This window comes from Anticarsia gemmatalis, chromosome 9 (genome assembly GCF_050436995.1).
Source record: "Anticarsia gemmatalis isolate Benzon Research Colony breed Stoneville strain chromosome 9, ilAntGemm2 primary, whole genome shotgun sequence".
NCBI classification, from domain to species: Eukaryota; Metazoa; Arthropoda; class Insecta; order Lepidoptera; family Erebidae; genus Anticarsia; species Anticarsia gemmatalis.
The window spans coordinates 9,271,053-9,296,504 of NC_134753.1; the positions used below are offsets into that span (position 1 = coordinate 9,271,053).

Sequence of the window (25,452 nt, forward strand, 5' to 3'; positions counted from 1 at the left end):
ACTGCTTATGTTAGCCATATTCTGCAGCGCTAAAAATATGGATAATGAAATATTTTATTAATGAGCTTTTTTATTGTTTCAGTTGGATTAGTGATCGGCGAGGATGAGCAGCACGATGCGCGGGAGGGCGATGACGTCACGATGCAGTGTCGCTTCGCGCTGGAGCCTCTGGCCGGCGAGTCCCTCACCTACTACTGGGTGAGGAGCACCGCCAGCGGACATGACAACGTCGCCATCGGGGATATCCCACTCGAGACTAATTACCAGTAAGTCTAATTACCGTTTTTTTATATGAGTTTTTACGCTATTGAATAGATAAACTACCGCTTAATGTACTCAGAAACCAGGGGTAAGTCCTGAACATTTATACAACCATCTTCGAAGTCACTGTAGGCAATATTTAAAACTTCAGCGCGATTCCAAGCTTTCATATAAAGGATTGACAAAATTGATCTATACTTATTTCATAATACATTAAAGACGTTGATTAATATTCCTTACAATCAAGTCTAAGGACGTTTAATTTTATAGTGCTTGTAAGAAAATATTTTCTTTGTGATCAAGTTAGTGTCAAACACGGTAGTATCGAAACGCCGGTAAAACTGCTGCCTCGGTTCTGCATCACTATGCTGTTACAATTTTACAAGGACAAAGGCGGAAGACAGTTTCGTTTTCCAAAAGATAAACGTTCACAGTTGATAAATCGGTTACCTCAGGAATACATTTTTCGGACAAAATATGAACCAATATTTGACGTAGATGTTATCGAAGTGCATGCTTTTGGAACCACTATCGGCAAATAATTTAACTGCGTTAGCCAAGTAATATCTTAATAATAATGGTACCTATGATATTTTTTTTAATGATTGCTTAGTATTTTTTCACAATCAAACAATCATTTTGTGACCAGCCCGTTATCTGATCGACCCTTCACATTATTTCTATTCTTGTACAAACACGACACGTTCCTCAAAACCCACGCACTCATAACTATAATCTTCCTAACTTCGTACACGTTATATTCTTTCTACGCAATAAACAAAGGATTTACCAAAATATTATGTTCAAAGGTTTGAGGTTAAGCATACAAAGATGCAAATCTTAGTTACGCACTAGTAGATACTTATGTTGTTACTACCTCCGTCGGACGTTTAGTAGCACCGCTAAACCCTTTTTATACTTCGCCCCTGACAAGATATTCAAATAAATACCAATTCCTCGGTTGAATATCGGACATCTGCCAACCCTTGTAAAAATAATAATTAATATTCATGAAAAAGTACAAAGAGCGCTGGTGCCAAACACCGGTAGGGTCAAAATAATATCGCTTTAACTTCCGAATATAAGTAAATTAATGGGGATTAAAACTTACCTAACAAGTTAATAAGTTTATCTCGTCATAGGTAGCGAGGAATTTGAAGAGGTCGTCCCTCGTCCCCAAAGATAACTTCAATTACATTTTATAACAAATCCAGATCGAGTTTAGGGTGAGGCTTAATATAAAAATCGGTCAAGTACAATTCATACTTCTGGAGTTTGTGTCCCTTATTGATTTACTGAGCTCTAAATAAAGTTTACGTGTTCTATCTTTCCTTTATGAGATAAAGAATTTGTCATTTGTTATTTTTAATATCCGATTCTTGGATGGGTGGAATACTGAGTAGACAAAATGAAATTATTCTATATACGTTCTATGTTCTCTTAACTTTATTTGATTTTGCAAACGTTGACATTGGGAATTTAACACAATTGTAAAATTAGGGCCCTACGACAAACTATTAAATCCGCCTGAATAATTTGACTTGTAAATAGCCAAGTCTGTAGTTAAGTTAGTAGTTTAAGAGAAAAACATCTATTTTGATGAACAGGCAGTTGAACAAGTTGTACAGTAGTGTCTATTTTGGTAGATATCGCCAAAAATATATTATGATATAGATGGAATGACGAAAATCAAATACACAAATAAGAGATATATGTACGTAATTTCATGCACGAACAGATACATTGAATGCGATACGACATCGCCTAATGCGAAGAAGATAAATTCAACGTTCTGTATGTTTCTTTACGAGAGGAACATTAATATCAGACAGCATTTAAAGTGTATCATGGAAGACATATTAATGTTGAAGAAATGTATGTTACGTATTTTATAGACCTTAAAGGTTTGTAAAGAGGTTGAACTAGAAAACTCTTGATAGATAGAAAGCGCCATTAAAATATGTTGTAAGCCGATACACCGAAAATATATTACAACCTTTTCGATGATAATAAAATTAATAATTAACTAAATATTTTGTCGTCAATCTAACCATGTGATCAAATATGGTAGTGTTAATATGTTATAAAAGGTTTTTTTTTATTGTTGCATTAAGTTTGTTTACGACGTAATTCGGTAAAATAATATTGAATACAATAAAAAATTATACTTTGATTAAATTAATCAGTAAACTGTATCTGAAAATGGCCGAAATAATATCGAATGTTTATCAAAAGGACATATTATTTCACTGTAAGAGGAGCCTTTCTAGAATGGCATAACGCAGTAGTATTTTGACCTTTTTAAACTGGGGCGGTATCTGCTTAGTATGTTACATAGGCACAATTGGAAGATTTGGGATAAATGGTTCGAGCACCATTTGATATGTGAGCGATAGGTTCTTAGGACCCAAGTCGGAGAACCCTAAAAGGACAAATTGTTTACTCTAGTACTTCACTCTCTACTGATCGACACTGAAACAAGATTAACATAAAAATACTTTACCTTATTTCTTTTGAATTAATGTTTTTTATTTCTTATTAGGTAACTTTTGATGTTCTAGTGATTTGCCAAACTTATTTTCCTTTTATGTTTGTTTTGTAACACAAATATTCAGAGGACATTTATTTGAAATTGTTGATATAAAATATCTCCGAGTAGTATAAAAAAATAATCCAAATGCTGTGCGATGTTGACATTTTTAAATAGGTAAATGCATCACGCTACCTCATTCAAAATGTATGCATGAATAAAACGTAGGTAATTGAATAAACCCACAGTTAAGTCGAACACACTGACTAGTACTGCAAAAAGCCTCGAAAGTCTTTGTGAAATGTAAAAGCTCACACGCAAACATCATATTTTGGAGTTAAAATTATTTGATATTCTTTATTTTTTGTACCGCTTAAAGGAGTCCTTGCCCGTTTTATTTTTTTGAGTTGTCATTTTGCATAAAGCAAGAAAATTATTGCGCTGTGGCTTCAGCCCAGAACAGCCACCCCGACACTTGTCGAGGGTGTTAGAGAGGTGGCTAAACGACTGGCTGAGGAGAGATGTTTTATGAACACTTTTTATTTATTTTTATCAAGTGCCGTGCTGATCGTAAACGTGTTCTAGGTAAATGCTGTTTAACAATAGACCATTTGTCTTGTCTGTTGAAATCTTCGACAGAACTTTTAACTCGTCAGCTCAAGAATAGTGGCAAACTGACTGACAGCTGAGTGAGAGCATTAAGCTTCCGTTTGAGAGCTTTAACTTTTTCTAAGCTTTTTGTGCGTTATTTTTAAGTGGCACACGAATATACTGTGTTAATTGGGTTTTGTTCAATACCATTCAGCCAGCAATAGTCCGAATGTTCATTTGTGGAACGAGTTTCTGTGACCAAAGCGATGAATACGAAACTCCGGTCCCCTTTTTAAATAATACGAATGCTCAGATATTATTTCTGTGTAAAAACAAGGGAGGCCAATATACGACCCGTTATGATCGTAAGCTTCACTAAGAATTGGTATCTATCTGTAGAATTTGTCCCTTAAGGGGGTGAAAAGGGATAAAATTTATTTTCATAAACAGACCGCGGGTCGGTTCGCTGGTATTTTAATAAAACGAAGCATGAAAATGGACGTAGGACTCTCATCCCTGAATATTGAGTTACATCATTAGTGCTGCACAAGTGTATGATAGCTTCATTGCAATTCATAATGAGGAACAAAAAAACGTGTACATCAGTGACAGGTCGTTTCGAATATTCCTTTTATTGATTTGTAACTAACGTGTGCAATTACATCTCTTATTAAGTTACGGGAATATGTAACGCGATTTTTTTAAAAGCCATCCATTTAAGATTCCCAATTTTGCACCTCATCTCATTGATTAAGTTAGGTACGGAACATGACTGTATGATAAAAATGTAATTTACGGTGGAGTAGGCAATATTGATGATATTTTTGCCGGTATTCGTGTCAGGGTGTTATTTCAATGTAACACAAGTGCATTTACATAAGACACGTCTCAGTACATTACAGTATTACCAATTAGTTGTGGTCGCTGAGGTATATAATAGGCTCGTTGTCTGATAATATCCACATGTTGAGGTAATGGTACGTTAACGAACTGTTACGCCACTGATATAACTTTATCGGTAATTCCTGCTTCTATCGCTTTTAAAATAGCTTTCCCGTCTCTCTTCACTATACTTCATTTTCTAGTAAGTAAAATATTCAAGCGTATCTACTGTGTATTTTATTACTCGCATTACGTAATTGTGTTATGTCCACTTCAGTTATTATTTTAGCTCAAACAAAGCTCTTATTATAATCCGTAATACACACCAATCATGCAAATGGAATATAGTTGTCAATGGCGTCATCTCGTAATAAGACAAAACAGGAAACATTTCCGCCCGCCAAAAACGACCACAATAATATGAAGGTACACGCCGAGCCTTGTCACCGCTAAGAGGGAATTACGCAAAATTCCTTTGTGTCATTTCTTTGCCTAGATACATACGATTAGCATCCTTTCAAACGTTGAGCATTCGAGTTGAGCAGGCTCGGCTTAAAAGAGCTTTTCTCTTTGAAAATAGTTTTAAAACTTGTGTTTTCACAACGTGCACTGAGATCAAACCGCACATTAAAAGCATTAAACTTACAAAGTGTAGATTTGAATGTGGGAGTGTGTATGTGTGAACGACTTACAGACGTCCTGCAAGCAATCTGTAGGGTTAGCGGTTCGTTGCTTAAACGTAAAGATCCCAAGGGAACGTATTCATGTCAGCAGAGGCGAGCTTTGTTCTTTGTAGTTCGCTAAGATCCACCCGTCCACGCCCACCTCGTGGCTTCGATGCTGCGAAGTAATATCGAGAATGGTGAGAGATTGCAATCTCTTATGCATTAGTTGGAGGCGTTGTTGAAACTTGAAATTTGTTGCAGGATCTCGTATGCGCCGACGGAGGGTCGCTTCGACCTGTTGGTCGCGAACGTGTCGTACGAGCGGGACAACGGGCGGTTCGAGTGCCGCGTGAAGGCCGGCGGCTCGGGGCGCACGCTGCACGCGCAGGGCCACGCGCTCACCGTGCTCACCAGCCCGCGCCCGCCCACGCTCACGCCCGGCTCGCACGCTCAGTCCCAGGAGGGGCGAGAGCTCAACCTCTCCTGTTCCAGCTCCGGAGGCTCACCCGAACCCACTATCAAGTAAGTTATATTTCAACACTTACGTGGAACTATTTCATTACGGGCTTTTTTAACTTTTTACTACAGATTCACTAAAAACGTGTACTCCGTTATGTTTCTGTTAAATTTATTGTGTTTTTCTAGGTTTGAACTTTTTACGCTATACGTTTAAAAATATCCAGTAAAGCTTTCGGCTTTAAATCTGTGATAAAACAGGAGTACATTTTGTTTTGTTATTGTTTAGCGTAGGAACCCTACTGATATTAATGAAAAATATATATTTTTATTAAAAGTGTAACATGGCTGTTTAATTAATACTAGCACTCGTAATATATATGATAATTAATTAGTACATTTTGAGTGATTTATGTTTGGTACAGTACCTATATCAAAGGGTTAATTACATGTTTAATTAAACACAGGCTTCGCAGAAAACAAACAACGTAACAGACAAATACAAAAAGTTTAAGTTTATTAAATACGTGTAGATATATCATTAATATTTGCCCTCAAAATATGCTGTAATGATGAGAAACAACACAAGTAAAGTTAAATTAACGATCCAAGTCTTCGCAGAGCCGCGTTGATATGTGGGCGAGCCAGTTTTAAAACTTGGCCGCCATGTAAAACATAAAGTTCTAAATTAACATCTAATTATAATTGCCATCAAGCATGTGTGACTTAGTAAACTACGCTTCAATGTATTACACTTACGCAAAAATTAAACATAGAGCAGGCCTTTATTTGCCGGGAACGTAAAGCTGGAGGAAGCATTAAAATAGAATTGAAGAGAAGGGCACTAAATGCGTGTGCCCCGAGACAGTGAGTATTTCCTGGCAGCTTCATATCTTATGTAATCCACCCTGCTTCCACCCTGGTTCGATCCGCTAATTGTGACATCGGGAAACATTGAAAGCCATTCACGTAACGGAATAATTTATTGGACATATTCCTTAAGCCTCGGAGAAATAAAAGTCATTAATAGCAATTCTGTGAGCCCGGATCGCAGGCTAATTATATTCGCCATAATATTATTCCCCCGGGTGCTTTAATTATTCACTCATATATTCGCCATTTGCAGAGAACAATGGAATTGTATAGTACTGCTTCCGGCAAAAATGCGCGGATTCCGTGCGATGTAATATGAGTATCGTAGTTTAAGACACCACTTGTAGTTTTATATTTGGCAGAGAGTGGCGAACTTGCCCCGGCTCGCAGGTAAGTGGTGGCTACTAATCCTCCTCTCCACTTTGTACGTTTTCGTACCAAACCGTAATTGGCTTTTACCTAACGCATTAAGAACGGCGTACGGGGAAGATAAAAAGCTGATAAATGCGGTGATAAATTTCATGTAGGCAGTGACTCGGATTCAATTAGAGTCGGGGAGGAAAGGCTGGGTACGGTACCCGGCGGGCAGCCGCTTGTCGAAATGACCGCTACTGCCGCACATATTAGCTACGTCCCGGTACAAACAATGAAAGACTAGCGTTACATCGACACTACCCTCACGCTACGAGTTCGAAAAACCTATCGTGTGTGCATATGGTACGTCGTGTCGCAGAGCAGGCACTAGTTTGCATAAAAAGGTCGGCATCTCGGCCGGATGAAACTAGGTGTTCTGGATACACGTGACAAAAACTCTGTGTGCGATGTACTACGTTTAACCGGATATGTGTCCCGGATACATGAGCTATGAGACGCTGCTACAACATGAAACAACTTTTAGTTGAATGGTGCAACTTGCTTACTGAATTTTCTGCGCTTAAATGTATTTTATTGTACTTAGTTGTTTGTAATCTCTCAACTGAAAATAGAACCAAGCCGTAAGTAACAAATATGGTTTACTGGATACGAACTGTAATTACTGTGTTTCGTTCTGTATAATTATATTTCATGAAATTTTGTTTAGATTTGTTGAGGTGCATAGGAGCGACACTTTTGTTAAATTAAAATATCATCACGAAATTTAGTCGTAAATTGAACCGCTCAAAGTTCCTAGCTCACACCTGCGTGTTACCCATTCTTGTCGCAACTTACCAAAAAGTTGTGGCTTTGTTACGAACTGCGAACCCCGTATTAATAGGCACCGAGGACCGCAATTACAACGAGTAGCGCCGGGAAATTTACCTGTGCATTAATAAACCATAAAATACTGTGAAATGCGTTTAATGAATAAGAAAATCAAAACGACTGCGCGTACTAAATTGTACGCAAAGTAAGGTTGGGATACGCGAAACTTAGGTACCTTCCTGTTTAAATTTTAAATTCTATTCTGAGTGGGATCTAACATAAACATACGTGGTTTTGATATATGTACGTACTTGTGTGGAGTACAATGTGCATGTATAATTGTCGGAATTCTGCGGCACTGCGCAACATATTTTAGAGACATTAACGTATTTTTGTGTCGGTACTGTCGAGAACACTCGCGTATAAAATGAAATACCATTATCCTCACATAACCTATCATATATCAAACATACCCACACGTTACAACAAACGCGATAATTACCTCGCAGTACTTTATATTAATTCATTTTATTAATTTTAGCACATATTTGCTGATTTAAACTGTAATGTAAGGGTCATTAAGGGTAATTTTATTTAATGTATAAGATAATTCATGTGGCTAATGAATTACTGGGCAAAACAATGATAATAACTTGTATGGCCTTTATAGAGAGATGGAACTATTTAAATTGGTAACATGAATCTGTCATTAGTATAGTTACACAGACCTAGAGTAGTTGCGAATAGATATGAAGCGTTTAGGATAAAGTCCTGCTAATATCGACCTTATAAAATGTTCATTCGTATCCCAAAAGGAAACGGAAGTGATAATGAAATATCATACATGAATAATAGGGTAGTTCCACTCAGCGCTGGTGTCGTTCGAAACGATAAAAGGATTATCCGAGAGACGTGCCAGAAATCTCCACTTATACTTTTAACTCATTGTATTTCTCTTTGCAATCATTGTAGCATCTTTGTTTAAGCTATTTATAGATTTTATTCAAATAAATTCCAAAAGCGGGGAAAATCCTTTTACCTATTTAACACCTACTAAATAAAACCTAAAAAGCTTATCAGGTTTTGCCCGCTTGAAAAAAATCTCCAGAAATAAGATTCCTATGAGTTAATTTATACTTTAAACTATCTGTGTACAAAAGTTAATTAGAGTCTGATATGTAGTTTTGGCGTATGATTAACAAACGTCTATTGAAACATCCACCTTTCGCATTACAGCTTAAGTACGATAATGTATGTAAGAGGAATACGATTTGAAAAACAATCGTTTTATTTTTCTCCTTATCCATGATTTATAACACTGGCGATATTTCTCAGATGGTACCGCGAAGGTTCGACGTATCCACTGGACGTGACGATAATGCACGCCAAGACGCGCTCGGAGCCGACGGTGGCGACTCTCACGCTCACGCCGACGAGGGAAGACGACGGCGCCGTGTTCCGCTGTGTCGTGTGGAACCGCGCCATGTCCGAAGGCAATCAACTCGACGCCTCAGTAGACCTAAGTGTCAATTGTAAGTACATATTAATATAGTCCTCCTAACTGATATCCGGCTACGGCGGTCAGTTTAATTGAAACTGGCCATATGTGTTGTTTATAGTGTCCAAGTGTGCGCACAATACACAGGTACACTCTCTATTCCTTCACTCTCATAACCCGGTGCGACAGATAACCGACTCGACCAGTGAGAGGTCAGGCGCAGGACCGACAGGCTTTACGTGCATTGTCACATGTTAATATAATTTCATCGAACAGCAATAAGCCAAGTTCTCAGCAACAATCGATTGGCCTGCGGTTAGAAAGCGCTGCGAGCAGTCTCAGGATAAATTGCTCCTGTAACTTATTAAGTCCTTTCTATAAGTCCGAGCTCGATAAGTCAGTGATCCCATTTGTTGTGAAAGCAGATCTAGACGGCAAACAAAGTCGTTTAAAATGCTGTTTAGAAAATTTGCATTTGTATTGAAACTGAATAGATCATCTACATCATTTTTATATCAACCTGGTTCTGTCCACTAAAGCTCGGAAAAGGTCTCTCTCCTGGATTTCCAAACCCCTCTATTATACTTTGTTCGACTAAGAACATAATGAATAAAACTTGGTTTGCGGAAAATCTCCTCCTTTCTTACAGAATGTATGACAGTTACGCAATGCAAATAGGACAATATATAAAAAAATCATTTAATTTACTTTGAACAATCCGATAAAAATATTAAGCCAACGTGGCTAAGAACCAAAAACCTGATTGCATCAGAAATTCAATCGAAAACATACTAGATTCAAAATTGGCAAATTGACAATAAAAATGTGACTAAATGAAAATTTATAAAATATGAAATACCGGACACCGGTGTATGTTACGCTTCAGTCGACTCCATAAAAGTATTCTTGTCGCACTTCAAGCATTTACTTTGAACTATGATCAAAGCCAATTTCTATAGAATATTAAACTATGAAAAATGTTAGATACCATCGTTCTTCAGCTTACAGTGCAATATAAAACAACAATTATAAACTGCTCGCTATTGTGGAAATTAAAGAAAAACATAGAGTAGCTATCAGGTGCAAGTATTCTCACGCAAATTGTTAAAGTCAACTGTGTTGAAATGATTACTACACGGTTTGCAAGCGACGGCGGATTCATATCAGAGCATTGTCGCATTATTTATACACAAATGTCTTTCTCATACGCAACAGTTATGAAATAATATACACCAACATATTGTATTTTCCTGTACGGTATCGTCAAGCTAAATATAGAGGGTAAACCTATTGTCTGCTGTCTTTCCTATTGGAGATGTTTTATCTTGTTATCTGAATTCACTGTTTTAGAGATGCTTGATTTATCAAAATTCTTCCGAGGATTCGTTTTCAAATAAAGACTTATAAAACCGCAGCACGCAAAACACACAAAACTACTTCGGAAACACTAAAAGCTTTATCACGGGACGTCACGGTGCGGAATGAAATCAATATCTATACAATTTATATCGTTTGAAATCCATGCTGACAGCTTGTCCCGAACGTGTGATTCGGAGCATCCATAGTGTTACACGATTGTTAAAATTCACTTTTGTTCCATATAAAAGAAATACTTTTTTTGTTCATAACATGTTGCCTGCAAGCAGATTCTACACCCAATATAACTTTCTAAACATTTAAATATAATCATTTGATGTAGGATGTACGTTACAGTAAGTATTACCCCTTAGTGTTGCACGTCTGTAAACAACAGGTTAATTCATCACGCTCGTGAGCTCCTATATTATCTTATTCTATCGTTCACTTGGCTCTAGACCTAAGCCAGTTACGGCAGCCAATTGCTTTCACGCTCTGAATAAACCTATTCAGGAATTTGGCGAATGGCGCTGCGAATCACAAAAACAACTGTAAATAATATTTGTTTATACGCCCGCAGTATAGCACTGGAAGCTTATTTGCGTTTCATTTCGTTATGGAATAGTTCAGTTTAATAAAAAATTCGGTGTTCGTAGCACAAATATTTTAAAACGTTTAATTTTAACTGAATAAACGAAAGCTTTATGACTCCGATACTATGATTGTGCCTACTCAATTCAGTAGTAACGCTAATTTCCATATTTAATGTTTTATGTCATCTACATTTCTTATTTCCGAATTTTACTTTGATTTCAAACTTGAAAGCTTTCTTAGTAAAGTTCTTAACATAAATCTTTAGTATTTGGGGCGTCGTAAAAATTAGACGCTTTCCTGTATTACCGACATTTTTTTTTACAAATTACAGAACTGTTAAACGCTTTGATATTTTAATATCTACTTACAAAGAAAATATAATTTCATAATAATTTTACAAAAATAAATATCTGTTGAGTTAACAGTATACTGTGTCGGTATTTAATGGCGGTGTGGTACTAACATTTCTGTGCCACGTATTATAATCGTATAACATAGTACGAAACTAGAAAGCTAGCTAGGCTGTTATAAAAAAATCAGTAAAAACTCATACGTGGAGTGTAAAGAAGCATCGTGTATAGTGTTTGTCCGCACTCTTTCCCGTGTTCAAATGTAGCCGTCTAAAACGTAGGAATCCCTGAGCGAAGCCAGGGGCCATCAAGGAAACGCAAAAGCTCTCGGCAAATAACTGCAATGACCTAAAGTAGCTCGCGCGACCTCGGGAATGGAATCCTGCATGCTATTATTTACAGGCTCTTACACTGACGATACACACGTATGACTTTACACGGTGGTTTCTTTTAGCGTAACACAAAATGTCTTTACATTAACTCGATTTTCACGAGCAATCTCATCACTTTTGAGGTGCACTGAAAATACCTCATAAAACCTTTAGAACTTTAGTTTCCGTTTAATCTAGCACCGTGCTCAGGTGTGTTTAACGCAGATTATATTTTTGTTTTAGTTCTACTTAGTTCGCCCAACCACTACGTTAGGATAAATCCGGAAGCACATAAAATGCACAGAGTAACGAATAAACCATAGTTGAACGTTTAAAACGCCGTTAACAGTAAAAAAGACAAATTGTATTTTAAGTGTTTCTTTCGCTCGCAATTGTTTGCGCAAAATACAATGAATATAAAGTTATTTTCTAAATAATGCATTCGTATATACAGGGTTCTGGAATATAGACACCCAGTCACGTTCGTAATTATGAACTTTTGAATGAAAAAACAAAGCAAGCTCGCTGGCTGCCCTCGCGCTAGAGCCTTCTCTAGGAGGTGCTCCGACCAAAGCTTATCTCGTTTTTTATTTCAACATTTTAGCTAGCTATAATGCTGACTTTCTGCGCTGAATTTTTAAGCTGTCATTATTTTTTAAGAAGCCGCCTGAAAGCTACCGTTTTAAAACTAAATAATGCATAAATAATGAATCTGTTTCATCAGCGCTTATTCAGCAACTACCTACAATAACTTTCTTGCTTATTTCTGTTCTAGATAAAACAATATTAAGAACATGACTTAAGTTATTATAACAATATTAAATCGCGTAGATTCTCAAGCATTCAAACTTTAAAAACTACTCAACTGTTATTAAAAAAGTTGACGTATTTTCAAAACTATATTTCAGCTATCTACTAACTTATGTCTATGTTTTTTATTCTTTGTTGAAAAATTAAGGCCAGATTCTTTCGCAAAAATATGATCTATCATCTTGCCAAAAATTAAATTGGTAGAAAAAATATAGAGCTAACGTTGAATTTCAGGCGAGATAGTTATTACTTTTACTTATGTATTTTAGCGTTGTTTAAAAAATGCTACTAACGTTTCGTTAGATTTATATATCAAAAACTATAGCACGATTCCCTACAGCGTGGAGAGTTTGACAGTTAAAATGAAACTAAAAAATAGTATCTTCGGCACCCGCTAGGGGCGCTGATCAGGTTTTTATACAAAATATGTTGTTAGCTAGCCAGTCGTCGATTGTAATAGGAAATCTCCTCCCTGAGTGGCATCTTTACTCTAGTTTATTTAACAGCTGTAGAGATGTTTCTGATTTCCAGACTCTAAGTCTAGCTTACACTATAAGCTTTGTTCGCGTAAATTCCGACTGTAGCTCTAAGCTCCTCTCTGCTTTTCCAATTTTTACTGAAATAATAAAAATAAGAAACAGTAAGAATCACTTGGAAAATACACTGTTTCTTGTGGTTGTCTAGTATTGTGTTTATCATGTTGGTATTCAGACAACTAGTCTACGTAGAAATAGTTTGCAATACGAGTACTATATTGTATATGATTTCATATATGAAATATGCAAACAAACTGATGTTACACTTAAAACTGTACATTCAAATTTGCAAATCTATACGAGCCTATTCACACTCTATCTAATGAAGAAAATAGTTTCATTGTTAGAATTTCTCAAGACCTCTGATTGCCCCTAACGTGCACTGACTTAAATAACTGATGTACCTACGAAGAAACCTTGCCAAGTTAATAAAATGTCTGTAAATGCTTCGCTGAAAGAACGGTGAATTAGGGTTAATAAAGGGAAGATCGCCCTAATGGTCGCTTATCTCCGGACGACTTGACAACTGAATAAAAAGAGTTTAATGGATAATTATTTTAACATTACTCACCAAAATTCACTTAGCTCCTTAAAAAACATCCGCCGTCTCTGTGTGAACTAAATCTATACTTGCTTAGTCTATTACTGTAATTAAAATTCTTGTCTTGAAAAGCCTTTCGTAAATTGAAGTTAACTCTCTTGTCATTTAACAAAAACAATGTAAGCCAAAGTGCTTCTAAACTGAGAGTTTGAATCTTAGATTTTATTTCCTCCATTAATTTTATATTCGTAATTTTCAAAGATTAACTTATTTTACGCGTTATCAGGGGAAACATTATGAAAGATCAAATATAAACTCGAGTTTTTTAACGATTTATGCTTGTGCGGGTGTTTCGGGTAGCGGGTACGAAGTAATTTAAATAAAATATTACTTATTGTGTAAACCGAAACCAACAGTGGACTTCAAAGTTAATGTCTTAAACAAAGTGCAGATTTTGTTATCTCTGTAATGATAGAGATTGCATCGTACTCCTTGTTTATTTATATGTTAGTTGGGTCTTTCAAGTCTGTTGTATGTTTATGTCGGGAAGTCTGTTTGAAAATGGAGCAATATCTATATTTAAAATACTTTCGTATCCAGGTTGTATAAAAAACAAATAGGAAACGAAACCGATTTACGTTAGATTATTGCTTGCATTTCCGTGCAACATCTGTTTAATGTTTATTATGAAGTGACCTGAATAAGCAACATCTTCGTACATACGAAGCACACGCATCGTGAATGCGCGCACTGCATGTTTTTAATCTGACAGATTGTGTAAACAACACGTATTATTGGTATTCGTATAGCAAACCGGACCAACACATCCGCTTCCTTTGTTCAGCGCTAAGATTACAAACCGACCGTCGACAACCAAACATACCCGAGATGAAATATCTAGCCGGTTTTATTTATTGATTGATTGATACATGTTCTTAACATACCATACTGTATATTCTGACTATGTTCTCTCTAATTGAGTAATGTTAAACAAAACTGTTTTGTTTTAGATTTTCCCCGTGTTGAAGTTGCGCCAGAAAATCCTTTGAGAGTAGAAATAGACGGAGTTGCCACAATGGAGTGCAAGGTAGACGCTAAGCCGAAAGTGAACACTGTGAGGTGGACCAGAAACGGAAAATACATTTCAAATTCTTTCACACACACTATCCAAGGAGTAACGGTGCAAGACGCTGGCAAATACACTTGTAGCGCCGACAACGGTCTGGGTCGCACAGGAGAAAAAGAAATGTATCTCGATGTACTTTTTCCTCCAAGTGTAACTGTCGAGTCGAAAACTTACGAAGCCGAAGAAGGTGGAAATGTTGAAATCCGTTGCGAAGTTTCTGCTAATCCTGAACCATCATCCGTAGAATGGACAATGGAATTAAAACCCGAATTTCACCAGAGTGGAAACACTCTATCATTAACGAGAGTGAATGCCGATATGGCAGGAACTTACGTTTGCACAGCTACTAATGTTATATCTTCTACTAACGGAAAACGTACGGAGCGCACTAACAGTGCTTCCGTCGCCGTGCTGGTGAGACATAAGCCGGGTCGCGCACACATCAGTCCCGACAGACCCGTAGCTCAGGAAGGCGCAGGAGTAACTCTCACTTGTAGCGCTAAGCCTCCGGGCTGGCCGGCTCCACAGTACAGGTGGTTCAGAGATATGGAAACATCGGACACGAAACCGTCAGTACTAGCCACCGGCAATCAATACTCGATACCTAATGCTCACCTCGGCAGCGAGGGTGTTTATCACTGTCAGGCGACAAATGAATTGGGTCATGGCGAGCTCGCATCTGTCACATTAGAAGTTCACCAGCCACCTCGTTTCCAAACTAAGTTGCAAACTCACATGACAAAACGTTCCGGCGAGCAAGACTTTGCGGTCACTTGCAGTTCACTCGGTAAACCGCGACCCAATGTACGGTGGTTCAAGGACAACGCCGAGATTAAGCCTGATACTAATTTGTACGAAGTGAAAACTGACATTACGGAAAGCCGTAAGTCCGTGTACAACGTTAATAGCACCCTCAAGTTTAAAGGAAAAGCAAGACCAAACACTTATGACCTGTTACCCGATGACAGAGGAATATACTCATGCGCTTTTGAAAACGAGGTTAAAAAAGTTGAGTCCACGATGCATCTCCGGATAGAACGTAAGTGAAAATAACATTATTTAGAGTATAATGTGTTTCTATGTTTAAGCGAGTGGAAAACAATACAGTAATCTTTGTTTTTTTTTTCAGACGAACCGATATCAATTCGACAACAGAAAAAAGTAGCTTACGATGTAATGGAAACTGCCGAAATTTTGTGTAGAGTACAAGCGTACCCCAAACCAGAGTTCCAATGGTTTTACGGATCAAATACGGCTCCATTACAAATGTCTTCGGATGGGCACTACGAAATAAACACTACGACCGACAATAACGACTCTTACTTGAGTATTCTAAAGATAAAGACTGTAAAACCTCAAGACTACGGGGACTATTACTGCAAAGTAAAGAACTCTCTGGGGAGCATACGGCCTCAAATAAGATTGCAGCCGAAAGGTGCACCGGAGTCGCCTCGTTCCCTAGAGAGTCAGAAAGTGGGTCCGACGTATATTACGTTAAAATGGGAAGCGGGATTCGAAGGGGGACTGTCGAACACGAAGTATTTCGTGCGTTATCGGCGGGTGTCCCTCCGCGGCGCAGGTGCCGGGGCCGCCGGCTCTGAACATTGCGCTGCAGACCGCAGCACCGAGTTCGACTGGATGGAGTACGACTGCGGTCGCGCCAACCCCTGCAATGTCACGCGGCTCGACCAACACAACACTTATACCTTCAAGGTTAGTTTTATTTATACCCATATAATTAATTACTTTGAACAATATACTAGACACTTCTTTTATAGGTATTGAAAGAGCATGTAAAGGTTTCATTTTTAGAAATGTATTATGTACTATAGAATAGAAATTAGTTTAAAGTAAATTACTAAATAAGATATACCTTGAAGAAAAAATCTATGTTAGAGTGTAGTCTATTCATTTTAGATCAATAAATTTAATTAATCGCCATCTATTTGTGGACAATAAAATTACACCAATTTTCTCTTAAGGAAAATATCGCCCGCAGCATATTTTTATCTTCAATTGTGATTAGGATTAACTTAAATACGGTATTAACTTATTTTTGTTTTTCATTGTTATCGCTACCGACAGCATCTCACATTTGTTTTCAAGGTAAATCATCCGGCGCGCGCCGTTAGTTTATTTAAGTTTACCAATGTTCTGTTTTACGTTTTGTGCCGTCGCTATGGTTTTCGACACGCTTTAGAATGCTCACGAACTAGCCGTCCGCTACTGTGCGAACTTCTGCTAAATTGAATGTTCAACTGCAGGTGAAAGCGGTTAATACCAAAGGGCAGAGTAATTACTCCAATGAGATTACTGTGACGACGAAGGTGGACAAAATCAATCCGCCGGAGCAAGTGACCTACGATCCGAGCACGCAAGCGATCGCGTTCACAGTCACCCCTACGTGCCTGTCTCTCGTCGGAGTCGTCGAAGGTATATCCACTATGGGGGTCACGCCAGGCTGGCAGGTAAATATTCTTCCTCAAGTTTAATATATTACTTAGAGTGTAATTCTTATATGTACGCAACGTATCCAATATTACACAATCACAAGACTTTCGCTTATGCTCACACGTGTGTTAACTGCTTTGTGTTTTATTTGTACACTCTTGTTGTATATTATGTATGTATGTGTTAATGATCCAAGTACGCTTTACTCGTAATAGTTGTAATATTTTATTATTAAGATATTGTGCACTTTAAATTGAAATCAATATAGGGGTATTTTTAAGAACCCTAACTGCAGCAATTCATTAGTAAACAAATGTTCATATTTACGTAATTAAACAAAATTACCGATTTTGTATACAGTAGTGATGGTAAAATACCGGAAAGAAATACAAAGTCAAATAATTTTAATAACGTTCTTCAATAAATATTTAGTATTATCTTGAATACAAAATCCGCTTTGTTCCCGAAATAAAAATGGTATTTGAATATCAGCAATTCCTCCATCTTAATAAATGTTATTCGAAAACAATAACCCTCCAACAAAATATGCGAAACAGGAATGCGTTTACCATTAGAATTCAAACGGCCCAAATAGAAATGCCGCTCTGCAAGGAATTAATTACTCATTTCAGTAGGAATGTTGCGATGAACTCAAAATATGTATGTTATTAGTTAAAAACTGGTCAAGCACAAGTCGTGTTGAGATTCAGAAATCTGTGCTGTACCAGTTTCGAATTTTCGTTTTATCTTTCAAAGGATAGTTTCCGACATCATCGTTTATTTTTCCGATTTTTCGGAGCGCGAAAATTTGTAATAGAGTCGGGGAAAACCAACATTTCAGGGCATAATTCGTAAAATGGGTAAAAAATGTCCGTGCCATATTTTTGATCTTACGCTCCAGCAAACCTTCGGTTGGCATCACATTACGTCTATTTTATTATAATCGTGTCCCAGTAATTTGGTTTGTCCAGACAAATTAATTGTGTCACATTATGGGAGTTTCCCGACGATATTTTGGCAGATTCCCGTCAGGTCAAATTAGAAGAGTTTAGATAGACATGTCATGCTAGTTTATGGTGTAAAGCCACAATTACAGTTGTTCTGTAATCGTATAATGGCTAGGCGGATCGGTATCAGACTACTTAATTTACATTATAATTTAGGACATTTTTGACCTTTGTTTTGTATGTATTAGGTTGTGGATACGGTAACTCTTCGTCTGTCGGGAGCAACGGCGACGGTTCAAGAAGCCACCGTGGAACTTCCCAGTAAGGCAATGCGTAAGACGGCACGCTACGCTACTGATATGCCTCACGAAGAGAATCCTCGCATTCGACTCAAACTTTGCCTGCAAGTGAATCAAGATGTCTGCAGTGAATATACCGAAGCAGAGAGTAAGTGGACTGACAATTAAAATTATCTTTAATCTCAATCACATCTTAAAAAACTGCTTTAAGTCAAAGTTACGTGTGACAATAGATGAAATTCACACGCTGTGCCGTGTAACTCCATCGCGCAAAAAACATTGCGTACGTAGAGGTTATCTTTAATCAAATTATTATTTAACAGTTGGACCGTCATACATCAAGGAGCCGTACGGTAGCACGACGGCCGCCATCGTCGGGATATTTGTGACAGCCGTAGTGGTGCTTCTATTTGTCGGGCTATTGTTCCTGATTTACCAGTGCAGGCGAAGACCGAACAAGAAGGATAGGTCTAAAGACCATGAGATGGATTCTATGAGGCCGGCTAAAGTCACGCCACAGAACCAAGCTCCACCGCCATATTATCCGAGCTCAGGCATGGAGAATAAGGCTTTAGAACATTCCATGGACTTAGCACTGTCCATGGACGATTCAAAATCTCCGAGGTACGGCTCCACGGGCGGATATGCCTACCACGTACCACCGCACACACAAACTCATCCTGGACAAACCATGCAAAATTCTGATTGTGAGTATTCATAACCTTAATTTTTAAATCATAATCACTTTTTTTTCAAATCAAACTTTCATTCACTATTTCGTGTAGTTTCTTGAACACTGTTGTTTTATTTCTTTGATTTCGACTGTATTATGTTTATTTATTTCTCTTATGCAATCACTAAGGACTAACTACAGTCGACATAGAAGGTAAATCATCAAATATCTGCAGCGCACGCTTTGCATGACGAGTATTTTCTCCCCATTTCATTTAGCTATCAGCACGTGATACTAATGAGTCGGTTGTCCACAGGGGTGAACATAGGCTTCATAGAGAACAGCTACACCAACAGCAACAACGGTGGGAGTGTGAACTCGCAGGACTCGCTGTGGCAGATGAAGATGGCTGCGGCGAACAACGCCGGTACTCTACCGGCACACCAGGTCTTGGACCGCCAGAGCAATTATGACTACGACCCGATCTCTCACGCAGGATACAGAAATATCGATGATTATGCGCACTATTCTCATCTGCCTCACGCCAGCCAAGCCGCGCCACCACCCCCCACTGACTACGACATGAGAGCGACGCAGAACCCTTCACGTCAGGAGTACTGCTCCGACCCGTACGCTTCCGTGCATAAGCCCAAGAAACGTATGGACCAACATATTGGTAAGTCAAATGAATTACATCCTGTTTCTTATATAAAGTATAAAAATACATTTAGTATCAGGACACGTCTGTAGTAAACCAAGAGAAAAGTAGAGGCTGGATTTTAATTGCCTTCTTTTTTATATATTTTTCTCTCGTATGTTGAAAGGAAGAAAGACGGTCTTAAGTAACCGCCGTAAATTTAAGTGGAACTCAGGCCGACAGGAACGAATGAACAACTACGTCCCTTTTAAGGAAATAGTAGCGAATGGATAATTATAATAGTATGTTTTGATTCAACAGAGTCTCCATACCACGAGGTGAGTGGGCTGCCGGAGTACGGCATGCGGGGCGGCGCGGAGGAGGGTGGCGGCGAGGAGAAGCCGCTGCACATGTCGCTGGGCTACGACGAGTCGCTGGAGTCGGGCTACTCCACGCCCAACTCGCGCTCGCGCCGCGTCATCCGCGAGATCATCGTGTGAACGCGGCTGTAAGCTGCGCCGTCCACTCCGCCCTCCGCCTCGCTCGCCATCCTCACCACCTTCTGACTGAAAACACGCGCAGCTCTCAAAAAACTAGTGAGTTCTAAGTGTAGCTAGGGCTAAACACACTATTTGTGATAAGTCGAGTGAAATATTTTTGTACAGGAATGAAAATCTTGAACTGGAAGTGTTAGCGGATTTGTGCCCGGGACTTTAGTGCTACGGATTCGAAGTGTTAAATTTAGCTCATCGAGTGAAACAAAATTTGTGCACAATGTATTATAAACAATCACCGACATCTATATTTTGATCACTAACACTAGTTGTTTTGAATCTTATTTACGAAATAAGATTGCCCTCCAAAATATACAAAGAAATTCTGCAAAGGTTAAGATGGTTGATCAGTAATTATAATAGTCATAGTTTCTTTTAGATTTAATTTGTCTACAAGATGATAGAATGTTATAACGAATCTTAAATGAACTTATGATATCGCAGTGTATATTCTCTGGCAGATGTATTCATAACAGAATGTATCGTCGGAAACAGAATATTGATTTTGTTATTTTTCAATCACATTGATATTGAAAAACGTGTTCAAAAATTATTAACACGTGAATTATTCGATCATATTTTTCATAAATGCAATAATAACTTGTATCATGTGAAGTGCATCTATGTTATACATTAACATAACTTGAAAAGAAACACAGCGAACGTTTTAAAGGTAAAAAACCCCAGTTCAGTACTTGAAGAACAAATTTAATATCACCCTTCTATAAGCTGTGTTCACTTGTAAAAGAATTTTGTATTCAATAAATTCGAATAGCTAAAATATTAAATTATAAACGTCACGAAAGAGGTTGTGTTCCACTAATTGCCAACTGGGGTGTTAAAGTAGATAAACATGTCATGTATAGTAACCGGCAAAGCTGAACACACTTTGAAAAATATACTGTATTTGGATAATTAATATCTTCATTTATAAATCGAATAAATCACGCCATTGTAATTAAAATTACCGATCGATATTAAATTACGGAGAGCGGAACAACATGATGCAACAAATGTATTGGTTAATTCATCCGAAGTAACAGAATGGAGTGGAGTACTTACTGCGTAACGAGAGTATTTACTGAAGTGGCCATAAATCGGTACTCTTATTCTTTAATTAAGTTATCTATCGTCTGGATACATCTAATGTGATCTCTATTGTAGCAATAATATTGAAACAAATGCGACCTACTATTGTGTTAATTAATTTAATAATGGTGCATTTGTGGTTAATAAATCATCGAAGATTAGCATAGTGATCATGGTGTCAATTGTGATGAAGAGATATTGTTGTATTACGACGTCGCTCCGCGCCCTAGAGTTTATGAGTATAGAAATAAATGGAGCCTCCATTTGGCATGCCTGTGATTGCGCACTCCGTTGTAAAATAAAAAACAGATTCAGATTGTTTGAGCTTGTTTACGCGTGGTAAAATTTTACAATCGCGCCTGAAAATACAACTTACTTTTTATTCATTTTCAGTTATTTCACGGTATTAAATGTCTAACATTTTGGGAAATACTAATTTTCGGCCGAAATTATATACAGATTTAAATCTCCAAACAATATCCTGAGCCAAAATAATCTTGTCGAAGAGTCGCAAATTCCTTGTTACGCCGCCCTGAGACGTGATCTGGTAATGACCTGAGCTGCTATACGAATTGCACTGATGTCGGCGAGATTACACAGCTCCCCAGGCATATTGTTTAGTAACGACCGTAATTACATTTTATTCTATATTAAAATGTGGGTGTTTGGAGAAAAATAATTAACTTTGTATTCCGCGAATGATAAGGAGCTCCACCGATCAGAGGATTTTAATATCTCGGGCCTATTCTCAGAATCCGTTCAGTCAAATGAAGAGAGTTCGTATTATTATCTGAAAGACTTGTGATACTTTGACACAAAACGGCGAGGTTAAATGTCATGCCATTTGTTAATTTCAATTCTCATAAACTCGGTTGTTGTAAAGTGTACTGTGTAGTCTTCAAGAAAACGTAAGCCATTAACAGTGTATGTTTGTGTCGATCCAGAGATAAGTATCTTATAAAATATTTTTAATTATGAGACAAACGTCAATGATAACGAATAGTTAGGAAACGAAGCATCGTCACAGTTTAGTATAAGGTTAAAAATATTATAAAAATTGTAAATATATTTAGTTAATAAGTTGCAAGTAGCAACACAATTATTAGGTATTATGATTTTCGGAATGTAATGTTATTTTTAATAGTCATGAATTCTAAGACTGTCTAAGACGGCTAAAGCACATTTAAATTAACTAGATTTTTTATACAATAACATGTTAGCTACCGAGACAGACGGGGCAGGCATGTGTCGATCTTTTTACAGTCTATCGGCCCATTAGCAAGTCGTAAACCTTTTAAATGACTGTCTTTATTTTACAGCCTGTTGATACCAACCGGTACAGCGCTGAAAATCAAGTTTGAATACACGTCTATAAATATAAAAGCTAATATCTTTTTACATATTTATGTTAATAATATTGTTTTATAATAAAGTGTTGTCAGTCTACGGGATATACGATCTGTTATAATTAATAATGGTTCTTAATTCGGTCCCATATCTTCTTATATTTATGGCTAGACTTGCAAAATAAATGTACTTAATGTATTTTAAGACACATAGATAAGGTCAACAATGCAAGACGCGTGCCAACTATCGCCTGCCCGACATTTTGAAACTTGCTATATTATAAGTATATAATCATTCTACATAAAGAAATAACGGAACGCAAACTTTGTTTAAACCTTCCACTGTTTGAGATTTAAAGAAATTATGAGATACGCGATTAAATTCATGTATTCGTTGTCAATATTCATCATTAGATTTCTGTGAGCTGACGATCTACTTGAACAGAGCTCTACTTAATTATGAAACACGAGATTTTGAGTTTCATTTCTTTCTCACGTTTGTATGATAATTCCAAAGAGTCGTATAGACTATGGAGACATCATGAAGCATCAAAGCTCAAATTAGATAAGGTCAAAGGAGTGTAAATTGTCTAGTGTCATATTCTACAGTAGAGTATTCGGAGCGAAGTACTTTCATACGTTTTGACTGCAGTACTGTAGTATGACACAGATGTACACATGAACATTATAGAAGTTCCGTTATGTTTACATTTTGGCGCAAATCATCACTACGTTATTGTGCCCCACATTATTTAGTATCGTTAATTCACTCTGATTAATTGAGCCTCGTTAAATTTCCCTTTATTTATTTTGTATAATGAATCCTCCACTAATATTTTAATGATCATAAATTCACGCATTATTTGTTGTGTATCATACATTCGTTTTAGCTTATTAGAGTTACGAAATGACCCACCTTTAAAATTGCCCTACTCTCAAATTTGTTTCTCATTACATGTTATGGTGTTGTAGAAGTTAGAATATTATATTATTTTTGTGTCATTGTGAATATGACAGGATTACAGTAGTATTTATTTACAAGATAGATCGATGTCCTAATTCAGCTTGACCATAATTCTTATTTTATGATGGTCTCTATGAATATGGTCGATGGTTTAAAATTTCATAAATGCGGTTTAGACTAAAACTTATACTAGCTTAAGATCGTAAAGTCCGTTTTTAAAATCTACAATTTTAAACATGAGCTTTTTATCTTATTCTTCTATTACAATAATACGAATTTATAGTTATAAATATTTCACTAGATGCGATGAAGTCCCTTAATTACTTTACTGCAATATAGTTCTGACGGTTCGATCGATATCTAAATAGAACAACTCAAATGTTTGAAAAAATAAGCAACTGTCATAAAACACATTCACATCCATTCGTTAAACCATTTCGGTGAAACGAACACAATTTTTACAGTCAAATTACACGAACCGGGCATAGAACGATTTCCATTTTAATTTTCTCGATATAATCATTGTCAACTTTCAGATTTTCGTTTCAAAGTTTAATATTTATGTGTTGAACTTTGGAACGAATTGGTGAAAGAAACTGTATTACGTTCAAACCCGGAACATAATAAGATATACGATTCGTTTTCTGTTTCATTTGAAAGAAACAACTCTCGAGACTGCTGGCTTGTATTTATTCTCTTCACAAGAGAACAGCATACTCACTGCAATTTGAAATATATCTCGTTATACGTACATCTTCTATTAAAATACTGCCATTATTTAGTGACTTATTAATATTATAAAGCAATGATTTGTCTACTTAATGTCAGAGATACGATGTATCACAAAATTATTTTATAGTTTAGTTTATGATTTACCCCCAAAAATATAATTAACTACACGAATTGATACAATATTCTTAAGCGATTTATTCATAAACTAGGTGTGCATTTTACTAGATGTAAAAATGTTTTCGAATCTCCCGAAGTTATTTTGTGTTTATTGTAATTAAATCTGTAGCAGTAAATACATGCGATTTTATAGACTCCAAGCTTTTGCTATCTGTACATTCGCACCACGATCGACGCACAACTTGGCTTAGTTGCTCTTTGTCCAATAGCAATCGGAAACAACTTACTTGGTCACCGCCTCGATTGTATTGCGAATGCAATTAAAGCTTGAACTCTATACAATGTTTTTATAACCTTATACATTTGTAAGAAAACTTATATTGAGGGGGTGAAACCGCTGACTTAATTTTCTGTAAATAATTATTTTGTCTTTTAATTGTAAGACGCTGTAATTTATTATAAGTAGATAATGGTACAGTTGTCATGGCAGCTGTGAACCAAGCGATGTAGGGGCCATATGTGCACATGCAAACCACGTTCTTATTTTGTTTAGTTCAATTCAACGTAAGGATAATATGTTATGCAATATTTTATGAAATGACAGAAATTAATTTTAGTTTTATGTATAATGAACGCATGGATTTTTATTTTTACCTACAATTATTGTTAAGACTCTGTATATAGTATTGTAAACGATTCCACAAGACTTTATAAATAAATTTTGTCTATGATAACATGTGTTTGATTTACTTTCATTTACTTATTGTGTCTACTTATCGATCTCTATAAATAAAATAAGTTTCGGTATCGTTATTCTGAGTGCAGAATCGTGCTGCCATTAATGTAAAAAGCGCCGTTTATAACTAAGCGCAGTTTCTAAGTGCAGCTGCAGCCATACAAATCGTATATTCTTGATTGATAGCGCCAAAAATGTCAAACCAATTTTGTGCAAGCAGTGATCAAAATCCGCTACATAGAACCGGACATCTACAAACGAGGGAAGCATAGATATATCGCGGCA

The 25,452-nt window shown here is 37.0% G+C and overlaps 1 protein-coding gene across 1 annotated transcript in view; it reads left to right on the plus strand.

The window, feature by feature from the left end:
- The window catches only part of ed (hemicentin protein echinoid), a 59,938-nt gene extending 34,773 nt beyond the window's left edge, over window positions 1-25,165 (plus strand). The window contains exons 2-11 of the mRNA XM_076118807.1: window positions 83-266; window positions 5,191-5,451; window positions 8,776-8,972; window positions 14,507-15,661; window positions 15,752-16,335; window positions 16,887-17,090; window positions 18,269-18,467; window positions 18,643-19,026; window positions 19,309-19,668; window positions 19,951-25,165. Of these exons, the coding sequence (XP_075974922.1) occupies window positions 83-266; window positions 5,191-5,451; window positions 8,776-8,972; window positions 14,507-15,661; window positions 15,752-16,335; window positions 16,887-17,090; window positions 18,269-18,467; window positions 18,643-19,026; window positions 19,309-19,668; window positions 19,951-20,129 (3,707 nt within the window). The 3' untranslated portion in view covers window positions 20,130-25,165. The remainder of the gene's footprint in view (window positions 1-82; window positions 267-5,190; window positions 5,452-8,775; window positions 8,973-14,506; window positions 15,662-15,751; window positions 16,336-16,886; window positions 17,091-18,268; window positions 18,468-18,642; window positions 19,027-19,308; window positions 19,669-19,950) is intronic.
- The last annotated feature ends 287 nt before the right edge of the window (window positions 25,166-25,452 follow it).